This window comes from Nipponia nippon, unplaced genomic scaffold, assembly GCF_047370975.1.
Source record: "Nipponia nippon isolate SJK-2023a ecotype South Korea unplaced genomic scaffold, ASM4737097v1 scaffold_2, whole genome shotgun sequence".
NCBI classification, from domain to species: domain Eukaryota; kingdom Metazoa; phylum Chordata; class Aves; order Pelecaniformes; family Threskiornithidae; genus Nipponia; species Nipponia nippon.
Genome location: NW_028262336.1, coordinates 59,310,001 through 59,323,800, shown reverse-complemented (window position 1 = coordinate 59,323,800; position 13,800 = coordinate 59,310,001). Strand labels below are relative to the sequence as shown.

Here is a 13,800-nt window from a genome sequence, read left to right as displayed (position 1 = left end):
GGAAAACCTGTAACATACAGCAACCACCCAAGGAACTGAGAGACTCCAGTCCCTGCCAGCTGCAGGAGAGCACAGAGGGAAAGAAGCAGTCCCAATGAAAAGAGACCTTGTATACCAAGTACTGCAGGGCAGCATTCATATCAGTGCTATCACAGGTTTGTCAGCCTTTCCACGAGTGTCTCCAGTGAGAGAAGGCTATATAACCAAGTAAAAACTCCCTGAGCTGGACACCGGCATGCCATCTTCACTTGGAATTGTATCTTGTATCAACATCCATCATCACATGCCTGCCCTACTAATGCTCTTAAGGCAAACATGGCATTCAGAGTGCACCTTCTCTGCTTAATTCCAGCTGTTTCTGTACTTCCCTCATAACCCTGCAGAGAGTGTGGAGGGGCGGCTGTGAAGATTAACAGTCAATCTGAGGGCGGCAGGGCTGTGGCTGGCATGCATGGTACATGGGGGAAGTTGGGATGGCTGCAGAACACTTTGGGTAAGAGCTTCACTCTCTGGTCTGTCTATTCTCATCTACTCTCTATTTTACTAAACAAGTTCCTTTTCAATCAACATGCTAAAGACTCCAGGGTAAAGTGAAAAACACCTTTTCAAAAACTCAAGGGACTCAAAGGTGATTTTTTTCAGACACCAGCTGATTGCATAGATCTTAAGAAAACCAATTCACAATGGCCTTGCCAGTTCCAAAACTGGACAGCAAAGCTGGGAAATGAGCTCAGGGGGACGAACATGTATTGCTGGCGTAGGGACCGAGGTTTGCTGACCTGTTCCGCACTCTAGGCAGCCTCACGCTTCAGGCACGCACAACGGTTACACAGTTCCTGCCTGGTGTTGTCTTCAGTGATCTGTATGCTTTTTTCAGTTAAGTGTGGAGTTAAAACATACATGAACATGACCTGTTGAATCAGAGCACAGCAGAACAGCAGAGACTATTACTCTTCTGCAGGCCTCCCTCACCAGACAGCTTCTCCTCTGGGCCAATGTCATCTACCTGGACTTCTGCAAGGCCTTTGATATGTTTCTCCACAACATTCTTGCCGCTAAATAGGAGAGATACGGGTTTGATGGTTGGACGGTTAGATGGATAAGGAATTGGCTGGATGGCTGTGTCCAAAGAGTTACAGTCAATGGCTCGATGTCCAGGTGGAAACCAGTAAAGAGTGGTGTCCCTCAAGGGTCTGTACTGGGACTAATACTATTTAATATCTTCACCAATGACATAGACAGTGGGACCGAGTGCACCCTCAGCAAGTTTGCAGATGACACCAAGCTGAGTGGTGCAGTTGATTCGCTAGAGGGAAGGGATGCCATCCAGAGGGACCTTGCCAGGCTTGAGGAGTGGGCCCATGTGAACTTCATGAAGTTCAACAAGGCCAGGTGCAAGGTCCTGCACCTGAGTTGGGGCAATTCCCAATATCAGTACAGACAGGGGATGAATGGATTGTGAGCAGCGCTGCAGAGAAGGACTTGGGGATACTGGTGGATGAAAAAATGGATACATGCCGGCAACGTGTGCTTGTAGCTCAGAAAGCCAATCATATCCTGAGCCGCACAACAAGAAGTGTGGCCAGCAGGTTGGGGGAGGTAATTCTCCCCCTCTACTCTGCTCTGGTGAGACCCCACCTGGAGTGCTGCATCCAGTTCTGGGGTCCCTGGTACAAGAAAGACATGGACTTGTTAGAGTGAGTCCAGAGGAGGGCCACGAAAATGATTTGAGAGCTGGAACACCTCTCCTGTGAAGAAAGGTTGAGAGAGTTGGGGTTCAGCCTGAAGAGAAGGCTCTGTTGAGACTTTATTGCAGCCTTTCAATATATAAAGGGGGCTTATCAGAAAGATGGAGAGAGACTTTTTACCAAGGCCTGCAGTGACAGGACAAGGGGCAACAGTTTTAAACTGAAAGAGAGTAGACTTAGAATGGATGTAAGGATTAATTTTTTACTATGAGGGTAGTAAGACACTGGAACAGGTTGGCCAGAGAAGCTGTGGATGCCCCATCATTGGAAGTGTTCAAAGTCAGGTTGGATGGGGCTTTGAGCAATCTGATCTAGTGAAAGATGTCCCTGCCCACAGCAGGGGGGTTGGACTAGGTGATCTTCCAATCCAAACTGCTCTGTGATTCTTACGCAAATGCTCATTATTATAAGTGTTCAACAAATGTGAGATGTGGAAGTGCAACCAATGAGAACAAATGTCAGGAATAAGACCATCAGGGAAAACACTGAATAAAATAGTTTGTGTAATTTTTCTTCCATGTCATTATCAGTTCTCTGTTCTGCAACCTTAATCAAAGATTGCTGAAACAGCTTCTTGTGGAGCAGCAGAAAATACTCCATTTGTTTTTTGCTGCTCAATAGCTGACATGACCCACGTCCTGTAGTTAATAGCAGGACAAAGGCATTTTTATCCCTTCCTGTTACACTGCAGCAGCCTGTAAGTCAGATCCCCATGATCTTAGCCATACAGGTCACAATGCTATACAGGTATATGAGTATACTTAGCCGTCTAGGACATGTTTTTGAATCCAGTATTTAATTAAGTCAAGCCAAAAATATAATAAGCAAACAAGATTGGAAAAGTTAAGTAGAGGCTGGTAAATGCTCATGACAACTTATACGTGCTTTCTAACTGTGTTGTATGTTAAACATCAAATTCTCTTCCTCTTGGAAGCCAAAAGGCTGAGTGTTCCCTGCTTTGACGTAGAACAGTTCGTTACTGTGTCATTAAGAAAGCTGAATTAGCGTATTAGCACTGCTGTCTGTAAATGTGCATGCACTACTGATGTTTTCAGTTCAAAACCAAATGGAAGTATCAGCACAATAGTTTCGTGTGAACAGTATCTTCTCTAGTCAGGTACCTACAGAACAATCATGGCTTTCTCTCTCACAAGTGCATACACATATGCAAAGTGTCTGACCATCACAGAGTCATAGCAGAGCCTGAAAGTATGAACCTGAGTATAACCAATGAATGCAAATTTTCCTGAGTTTATTGAAATAACAGTTTTGAGACATATGACCAGCCATTTCCCATGTAAGTAAAATTTTAATGCAAATTTATACTGGCCTCCGTGACCTTATCAGTACTAAAATGTGTAAAAGACTTGGAGGGTAGCAGGTGGAGAAAAGAGAAGTGGGATGAGGGTTCACATCCTGGATGCTGAGATAAATACAGGAGTTCCTTATTCCGTTGCTCTGCCTTTTCTGGCAGAAAAGTAGACTCCTTCTCCACCTCAGTGCTTCCAAGGGAAAGTGAGACCACACCATCATTGCTGGGGTCACACTCGGCTTAATACTGTGAACCCGTCTTCTCTGGAAAAGAAGGTCCTTCCATCTTTTCCTAACCACTGGTGCTGCCAACGGGGTTGTGGTATCAGAGAGAAGTGTAGCATGACGTGTTTCCAGTTCAAAAATCCTGGCCCTAAAATCAGGAGTCCTCAGCGTTATATTACAAAATTTCATTTCTGATAACAGATATTCCAGATATTTCCTGTTCCCAGCTGACAGGCTAATGTATGGTTAAGAAATAAACAGGTCCAGAAATAAACTTTTGTTCAGTAAAACTGAACTCAGATCAGAAAAGTCATGACAAAAAGTATAAAATTGAAAAATCTCTTTGTAACTTGCTTTAAATGTAAATGTTTACTTCTCTATAAAGGAAAAGCAGTATAGCATTTTATTTTCTCCATGGACCTGAAACGCTCTTTTGTTTTCTAATGTTTTTTCAGAGAAATAGCAGAACAGAGCGATGCTGGACTATCAACAGAGAGAAGGAAATCTCCTGCCTCTCTAGAGGTCAGATGCAGCACGAGCACCGGCATAATACATTTCCTTACATGGCTTTACCAGTGTTCCACTGGTGCTGGAAGGATTACCTTAGGGATGGGAAGTCCTTCACAGCCAAGACATTCAAACTTAGACTAACCAATTTAGCCCCTTTAACCTATATTTAAATACAAAACCAGCCAATGCCAATGGTAAAAGTCAAGTACTCAACACTCTTCAGAACTGCACTATTCCCAGCCCCTCCCCAGTGCTTAGATTAAGATATCCAAAATTTTCTCTTACAGTTATTCAAATTCTTTGTACCTCTAATGAAGCTCTCTCGACAGTCAAACCTGCACCCTGGACACCTGCACAATGGAAACTAGAAAGAGACAATAACCTTGCTCAAAACTGACCAAGGAGGAAGTGAACCATCATTCTTGAGTTTTTTATTTCCCCATATCTCCCAGCATGAGACTGCTGACTAAATGCCACAGTAAAACAGTAGAGTGAAAAATTGCTCTCAGCATTCCTTTAGGGCTTTTAGCTCACACAAGAGTTTGCCAAAGCACTGACTTGGGTCCTGCTCTGCACCAGGCCGTTCTGCCTGCAGCTGCTGTACGTTTGCTTCTCTGCTAGAGAGACAGTAGTTGCTTCCTCTTTAACTAGACATGTCCACAGTTTTCATACAAGTCATCTCTGAACATGGTACTATCCAAAACCAGATACAGTAGTATAGGTGTAGAACTTTTCAACCCTCATCAAAGAAATCTACTGAATGTTTAAGGCATGACCTCAAAGAAAGGTCTTTGTGGGGTGTGACACGCTTGCATTTTGCACTGACTAACACAAGTCTTCTTACAAGACTTCTTTCACTAAAATCTTCAGCTAAAATGTAAAATTCAAACAACAGGTTTTAATTTAATATTCTGGTAGTGCATAGGGAAAAAAACTGTTTTCTTTTGCTTGTTTGGTTTTTTTTTTTTTAACTCTCTTTTCCCTCAGGGAAATCTAATTTTGGCAACATGTGTGGGACGGAGCACTAATCTGCTGTTTTAACATGTGCGTATCTGGAATTTTCGAGCCACTTTTCCTAGCCTTGTGAACCTTCTCAAAATACGGCAAAAAAGAAAGGCACAAGGGATAACACCCCAAAAATGACACAGAAACATTCGCTGTTCTTGTGGCCTGATTCTTCCCTGTTAAAGTACTTACAGTCTAAACAATACTGAGTATGCTGACTAGTTCACATTGACTTTATTATTATAGTGTCCTATTCCCACTAATTTCAGGTGGATGATAGCCTGAGGGTATTAGTGGGACAAGAAGTGACAGGGAGAGTATAGCTATGCCCATTCTTGGGCCGTTTCAGAAGACTCAATCAGATTCTTTGAGGTAAGAAGCTCATATCAGCAGATGAGTTGAAAGCAAGTCTGCCTGGGAGTTATGCTAGTTTAACTTCAGCTGTTCTCTCAAACTGGGCTAGTTTAACCAATGCAGACGGTTGCACAAGAAATCGTAGCTCAGTTTAGGCTATACCAAAATTTGAAAATTGCTTTCTTTCTTCTTTCTTTTTTTTTAAATTTTTCTGAGGGAGAAAAACTGAATGCAAAAGGAACACCTACACTGAGATACCAAGGCTGCCCTGTGAGTTGTTTTCATGCAATTAGCATGAGTTGCCCTTCCCAAAGTACCTCATACATAGAGCAGCCGGCAGCCACCAACAGTCAGGCTTACAGTACAGCTCTTCTAGAAAACAGCCTTGTCTTCTCTTCTGGACCAGTTTCTGCTTAGGACTCACAGGGAAAGAAAGAGATGGTATAAATGGCTTCATGCTTGGAACAGGGAGCTGTGGGACTGTTCCTCTAAGTCCAGCTGTAGCCAGTATGCTTCCAGCACTGTGCAAAACCAGGTAGGGCTGGAATGAAAGCTGGATCTGTCAATTCAGCCCAGTTTCCTTCCAGGCTGGGACAGATGAGTGAACGTGCCTGCAGTAAGCATAGGCTCTGAGTTTATACATATTCTAGAAGGCTTCACATACTGACTTGTGAGGAAATCAGACTGATGAGTTATTTTGGTGCCAGTCTGCATGCAAATGAACCCTCCCAAACAGGCAGACACCAAATTCAGATGTGCTTTTTAAACAAAGTAAATAAGCAGCCACAAAGTCATTTGCAAGGCTTATCTAAACCTGTTTAATCATGCTAGTACAAGCTTGTTTTGAACAAAGGTCTACTCTTAGGAGAAAATGAGAGGGGAAAAAAATCCATCTCCTACCCCCACCACCTCTCAGAGGGATACACGCACCTTCTCAAAGGGGATAGCAGCTGCTAGATTTAGCTTAGCTTTCAGCTGAACTGAAGCTTTCCACATAAACATCCAGGACATGGCCAGTGGTTAATAAACCATAAGCTGCTCCAGAATCCACAGTGAGTCTTTGTGGATTTTGTTAAAAGGCACACTGAGTAAAAACAGTGGAGTATTTTGTTTGTTTCGTACTACAAGGCAGCAAGAAAATGTAAATGTTTTTCATGAGTCTAGATTCATACTATCAAAATATCCTAAATCAAGTTTATGAAACCTGAAAGGGAGTTTTGAGCTCTCGCAGCCCAAGCTGTATCTGCTTATCCGCTCTTAAGAGCGGCTGACACGACGTCTCAGATGGACGGAAAACATTCCATAAGCAACTGCGGAGGGTGTGGTGGCACGGCAGCCTGCAGAGTAGCACAGAAACACATTGATTCCTCCTGCCTACTGTGTCTCCTTGAGATCCAGTGCACCAGAAATGGCTGCTGTGTCTAGGCAGCAGTGAGGGTGGGTTAGAAATTAGAAGGAAACTGGTGGAACACCAAGAAACACTCGTTTTTTCCAGGAGATGCTTACTGGTCATTGCTAACACTGTTAGATCACTCACAGTGGGATTTAGCACAGTGCTTTCTCCTAGCTGCACTTGCCAGCGTGTCATGCTGCACACATGGATCTGATCCGCGTTTCAGTGTGAAGACAGTCCGCTATCCTTTTGGCTTTAAAGACAGAGCATGCAGAAGTACATTTCTGACTATTTTAAACATTTCTAGTACATCCTGTTGCTGTAGTAGCTGGATAACAGGACCACAGTATTTAAAGCCTTGGAGGAAAAAACGTCAAGGCCTTTGAAAAATCTCCTGTTTCCTTTTTTCTTTTTTAACCTAGGCACTGCGTGATTTTCTTTTTTCTTGACTGACTATTTTGAGTGTACAACAAGGTATACATTCAAACTGGTATCCTCAGACATACAAGCCACAGAGGAATATATCAGTGACTCTTCTCACAGCTTGCGTATCGATAGGGTGTAGAATTGAGTACAGAAAGTACAGGTTTGTGTCAGGCAGATCACATTCATTAACAGACACGCAAAGCAGTATGTTCCCAGTCTACTATAAATTACTCGGACAAATCAAAGCAGCACTAAAATAGGCAAAATTTCTGGTCACTTGTACTATAAAGGAAAACAGTTTCTTGGAATTCACAAGCGGAGAGGTCCAATCCAAGCCCACAAATGCTGGTCTTGGATCTTCTGAGCATATGTTTAGAGTAAAATAATGCCTGCAAAGCGCTAGAGACAAGGATACAGAACAGCTTCTATAATTGCTTATTGCTGCTTCAAGAGTCAGGCTAAAAAGAGATCAGAATGGTACTTTCCTGAACAAAGCTTTGGAAGGGGGAAGCTGTAAGACCTTTTACTCTCTGAGACTATGGACCTTACACGCTGTTAATGCTGAAGAGAGACACACAAAGATCCTTCAGAGCATGCTGGCAGAACGGCTGCCCTTCCAGAGCGCAGCTGTACCCAACATAACAGCGCTGGGCTTGCTGGCCTCTGGAGAGGGCATTTGGAGAGAGTGCTGCGGTTGCAAGAGGACTGCCTGGCACACCCCCCACTTCAGTGACTCCAAATTGGCAGCCAGGCTCTCTATGGCAAGCAGCTTGGTGCAGACCTGTGGGACTGTAAATTGCATGGGTGGGCACAGGGCAGGGACAGAATAAGGAAAGCATAAAAGTGGCTTAAAACAACTGTTCCTACCCCCACCCCCACTCCTTTCCCACGCCCAGCAGAGCGATGGGTATAGAAATAGCTATCCTTCATCAACCTGCTCCACAGGCACAGGCTTGGAAGCTATCAGTTAGTTCACATAAGAAACACAGAAAGGCCAAGCTGTTTCTTTGTAACACAGCTTCTTTTAATTGCTACAGAGACATTATTCAAAGACAGCTACGGACAGCTGATATTTTATGAAGAAGCTTCCAGAAAATCCGTGTTTCTTGTCCTATGATAAGCCACATGACCAGGCATGTCATTCTGTAAGGGGGGTGGGGGAAGAGTTTAGCAGTGTGGGAAACAGAGGGTCAGGACTACATCATGTATTTGTTTGTTTTCCTGCTTGAACAACGGGGCTGCAGAATGACACAGAACCAAACAGCTATAAACATAACTGAGAGTTGTTCTGATGAGTGCAATGGTAATCTAAAAATGTAAAAGCATTTTTGTCCAATGAATGAACAGGTCGGGATGCAGGTCCTGTAAGAGATTTGGGAGAAAACTTCTCTGAGGTTTGGTAAAAGGATGGTCAGCATTTAGTGCAAGAAAATTTTGGTCTTCCAAAGTACTTTATGAGCTCTAACAATAATCTCTCTCAAGTTGTGGCAGCTTAAGACATACCCAGATAGGAACTGAACTTCACTCCAAAAAATAGGCATCACCTTGCTATTTCATGCTACTTGGCTGTGGGCCTACTATTCATCCAACATTTCCCAAGCAGCTCCCTCCATCCCACTGCTGAGTGTCTCTCAGCAGGGCAACACCTTCAAGAACCAGTAAGAGCCTATCTCTACTAGCATGGGGTGAGGAAGCTAATGCTGCTGCAGGAATTAAGAGAGTGCTCAGATAGGTTCTGGCCAGGACTTTAATGAAGATGGCAAGTATTCTGCTGGATAACTTACGGGATGCTGTTACAGAGAGGCTCTGTGATGCTGCAGCTGCTGAGGACTTGGTACTTGCAGGTGTGCACTTTGCCTACAACTTAGCTGATGCAGGAACCCGGGCTTGGATATTTCCTGCTTTCTCAGCTATTTTAAGAGAGGGGAGGTAGTCACATGTGGTTTTCTTACAAGCTCTCTTTCAATACTTGACTTCTTGGGGCCCAGTCCTGTTTTCACTGGAATGAATGAGCTTTCTGTCATTGACCCCAGTTTAACTCCTGACAATTTATTATGGACCTCACTGCTATTGTAGCTAGGCATCTTGTGATCTAAAATTTGTTTTTTAAAATTATTTATCCACATATCTTGGAGCACACTTCTGAGAGAGAAAAGTTCCATAATCATCTTATAATACTAAGAGAACTAAGATACGGAAGGAGGATGAGCTGGAAATGCAATGTGCGTTAGGTGTCTACAAAGCTGACTATAAGTATCCATATGATAACTGATTGCCTCAGTAAAGCAGGGTATGCTGAGAAAGCCATGCCATGTATACCCTGATGTGCTGAGCTGCTTGGCACATAAATCTAGCTTTGCTTCCCAAGGTAAGCACTGTTTCCTCAGCCTTCTTCCCTAACGGGTCCCAATTCAGTCTCTGATAACCTGTTTGAGGAGGAAATGGCACTGCCACTCGCTTCCACACAACAGTCTAAAGGTTACACGTCTTGCCAAACCATACAAAACCCAGACTTGAAGTCTTTAGCTGCCTGGTTTCGATCAGCAATTTAAACCTCAGTGAGTATGCCAAACATGAGATTGCAGGGGTACTCCCTCCAGTTTTCCTGCTGTATTAATGCATGCATGTGTTCACTGGTTAAAGACAGAAAAGTGACTCCATAACTGATGGCTCAGGCAGACACACATCTTGGCGTCACAGCTGCCAGGAGCAGGGGAATCTGTAGGGTTGGCAGGTCCCCTCCCAGCCTGCCAGCTTCCACGTGCTGAACTGTGACTCTGCCACCAGGAAGCCAGGGATCCTGATGTAGTATAAGCAACTCCTCTGGGCAGCAAGGCTCTTGAAAGCCAGTCTTGTCATGATCTGTACTTGGACTCATCAATTCCTTTCACTGTGTTTACCAACACCTCCTGGCATGTGTCAGATGGTCTTGGATCATGGAAATCCAACCATCTGCTGTGGATGAGTGGAGGAACTGGTGCCTTCCTAGGTCTTCCTTTGAGATAGAGCTGGGATGTGCCCTTAGATTATAACTGTACCTACAAACATGAAAGCATCCCTGTATTCAGTAGCCTATATGCAATCTATAGTTTTTGTTGTACATAATGTGTTTGAGGTCACGCAGGAAGTCTACGCTGGAGAAAATTGGGACGCATCATCTGAGTACCTCCCTGGAGCTTTACCCACTGGAAGAAATTTCTTCTCAGTGGTAACAGGACAGGACATTGAGAAGCAATTCAATGAGCTTCTTTGAAACAATCAGAGTTTTTGAAACATTTGGCCTATAGCTGATTAAGCTTCTCGCCATGGTGGTAGCTGCAGTGTGATGTCTAAATTCTATGTGGAAATCACTGATGATTAAACAAGTCTTTATCTCACATTTTTGCAAGCTATTCAGAGAAAGGCTCTATCTACCACAAAGAATTAGTTGGAAGGCACATTGATTTTTATCCTGTCGGTTGGATTGCAACTTCATTAATGCTGATCTACCTCAGTACAGCTACAGGCCTCTGTAGTTAACTTTGACGACAGTGGTAAGGGCAGCAGCTCCCATTGTTTGCAAGATCTCTCAAATGAGAAGAGCTACTAGGAAAAAAGATGTAGCTGAGTTCTAGAAAATAATTTATTTATTTCCTGACAAAATACAGGAAACTGTGGTCAGCTGGCAAGAGGGATGGGAGAGGAGGGCATACAAGTAAATACTATTTCAATAAGATTATTAAAGCAAGTAAAACTTCAGGTAATTTCCTCTAATTCTGCTGACGGTAACTGATCTGGATTTTGTTTTGTTTCAAAATAGTGCTGCTGGGGAGCGATAAGCACAGTGAGAGAGCAGTAAAACAGTTTTTCAGCACAGACACCTCCAGAATGCATGCCTGCTGTCTCTTTAAATCTTACAAGCTTTAATGCTCCAAGTGCTGGAGGGATTTCTGCAACATGGAGTTTCAGGCAAAATTCCTAATTGAAACTGATCTGGTTTGCAGGCAGGAAAAGTAGTTGTTTATATTTAAATATCTTCTCACTGGGCAGTTAAAATGTGTTTTCAAAAATCAAGCTACAATAGAAGCCATTAAACCCCCCCCAACATTTTCCAACCGCACACAATTGCCCCAAATAATTCCTATTCAAATGCAGGGAAAAATTATGGTGAAACTTCTGATACTATGATGAGGTCAGCTGTTGGCAAGTGCTAGTATTTTAATGACAACCATAACAGTAATTCATTAGCACTACTAGAACAAGCAGATTTAGCTGGTGTGGAGTGGATGGGTGAACAGTTTACTTACCTGAAACAGATTCTTATCTTAAATAAGAGTTAGGAATGGTGACTTACCAGCTCTAAGAACCTCCTCACCACCTGTCTTTGTTTTAAGTTAGTTTCACCATCCAGGTTAGCTGTTTCTATATGGCACAGTCCATCGGGATCACTTGAGGAGAGCAGCAATATGTCAGCAGGTATAATTTCATTACAGCGAAGCTGCACAAAGTCTCCAACTTTCACTTCTTTCCAGTATCTGCTTATATATTTCTTCTCATTTCTGGAAAAAAAAGACATTTACAGGACATATATAAAAAAAATTGCACAGACTAGGGTGCCTCCAATAAGATCTGGTTTGATTTGTAACAGGAGTACAGTGCCTTTGGAAGGTCCTCAGGTACTCCCAAGTTATACTGGGAAAAGGCAACGCAGACTGCCAGGAGGCCACTTTGACCGACTCAGAACCAGGTCTAAGTTCCCAAGACACTCTTTTAAGGCCCAGAGGACAACATGTGGATGGTAGACCTGGCTAAGCAGGGTAAGCAGGAGCTTCACACACCCTCCTTTCCCTCCCTCCATGCTCCGCCTGACCCCATGAAGGGGAGGGGGCTGCTGTCTGTACCAGGTGAAAAGGAGTCACAGACTTTCAGGGCAAGTTGGGAACTGAGAACAGGCTGGGGCACAGGACACCTGCTTGGCACGGCTCCTGAACGTCCTCCATCATGCACCCTGCTCTGATGCACACTTGGATAGCTTCCCCTTGTTCCCTCTTTCCAACAGGGACAAACTTTGCATAGTGCTGCACGTGATGTTTGGATGAAGGAGCCAAAAATCTGTAACGGAAAGGAATTTCCACTATTCATTACTAAACCTAGAATTACAAGGACATGTCATGTGGAAAAGTGCAGTCCCAACTGCCCTACTGGGAAAGGACACTGTCATTTCTTTTAAATATGTCTGCAGTATCTCCATTCTAGCCATAGCACCGTCTGTGACATAGCTGATTTCTGCTTAGTTACTCTGAACCTTTAATTCTGGAGTGTTATTTCTTTGTCAATTCAAAGATTTATCTACCTGGAACACCAATGTGTATGTTGTTCATTTAGGTACAGCCACTAAACCTCTCTAGTTTTAAAGGTCATGCTAGTTTGCTATTTTTTTAACAACTTCTTGGGAGCAAGAGGAAACAGGAACAGGTGATTACTTAATTAATTCTAGCTAAAATTCAAGGTTTTAGTTTCATGACATGCACATACTCACATGCTTTCTTGGCATTTGTGTAAATTGCTTGCTTCTGTTGTGTTTTTGAAATAAATTATTTTCAAAACACCCACAATATTAACTTGGTAAAATACCTCCCGAAAATGGGAAGCTGCTGTTCTGACACTTTTCTAAGCTGTCAGAAGGCCTTTTGCCGTGTGAGCACCGCGATGGCTGTCAGTGCTGGCACTGTCACTACCACCAGAGACAGTCTCCTGTGACAGCACTTTAACTGGCAGAATGGGATTCTGATAGGGGGTGGAGAGTGGTGGCAGCTATTTTATGTTCTTTAAAGTACATTATTTTAAAATACATCACTTTCAGTAGTAATGCAAATAGATTTGTAACTAAGCGGAAACATGTAAGTCCTGCCAATGTTGTTACTTTGGAGTTGCTGATAGTCATGCCATGCCTAACTCATCCTTGTCATGCCTTCACTGGTATTACAGGAATTAGTAACTTAATTGGCTTTTATTCATGCATTTAGCCTAAATCCTGAACAATAATGTGTCAGGTAGCACAACAAGGATGCATCAGATCAGGTTTTACCTCCCAGAATTTCTTCATTGTCCTTTCCTAACATCCAGTTTATAAAGGGAGGAATGAAAATTATGGCTGTGATTTCTATTTTGATAAAGCCTGAAAAGGATTAATAAGAACCAAGTGTAAAACATGATAGTCTAACGAGGGAAAGGAATTTATATATTAGCTGCTGATATTACCCATTTCCTTCGCACTCAGGCCAAAACCAACATTTAACTTTTCCTGCTAATGAGTATGAATTGCTTTGAAACCCAGTGTGCCATAATGTAGTACAAATCACCATGCCACAGATCTGAAGAGTATGTTAGCCATGCAATCCGTAACTCCAAATCCCTTCACATGCAGCCGCTGCTCTTTATCCTTTCTAATTTAATGGTGAAACTGGGTGACGTTCAAATGTAGGTACAATGAGTAGCAGTATAGAAGTATGATCAGGCTAAAAATAGCACATAGTCCCGTACTATGCTATAAGCACTACAATTTTTTATTTAACTTCTATTGTTTGAAAAGCATTGCTATTTTAGCATTTCCTCATCTCCCACAGCACCTGCCACAACTATATACTCTGTGGCAGGAAGGGTGGATATTGAGCAACACAAAGCCAAATGGCTCTGCTGGGATAAATGGAGTTGAGAATGAGAAGGCTCTGGTGACACCTTATTGAGGCTTTCAAATATATAAAGGGGCTTATGACAAAGATGGAGAGAGACCTTTTACCGAGGCCTGTAGTGACAGGACAAGGGCAATGGTTTTAAACTGAAAGAGGG

General features: G+C 43.0%; 1 protein-coding gene across 1 annotated transcript in view; it reads right to left on the bottom strand.

The window, feature by feature from the left end:
• Positions 1-13,800, bottom strand: part of ATP10A (ATPase phospholipid transporting 10A (putative)) — a 117,391-nt gene that overhangs the window by 59,217 nt on the left and 44,374 nt on the right. Inside the window, exon 2 of the mRNA XM_009472562.2 lies at positions 11,306-11,510. Coding sequence (XP_009470837.2) covers positions 11,306-11,510 — 205 coding nt within the window. The remainder of the gene's footprint in view (positions 1-11,305; positions 11,511-13,800) is intronic.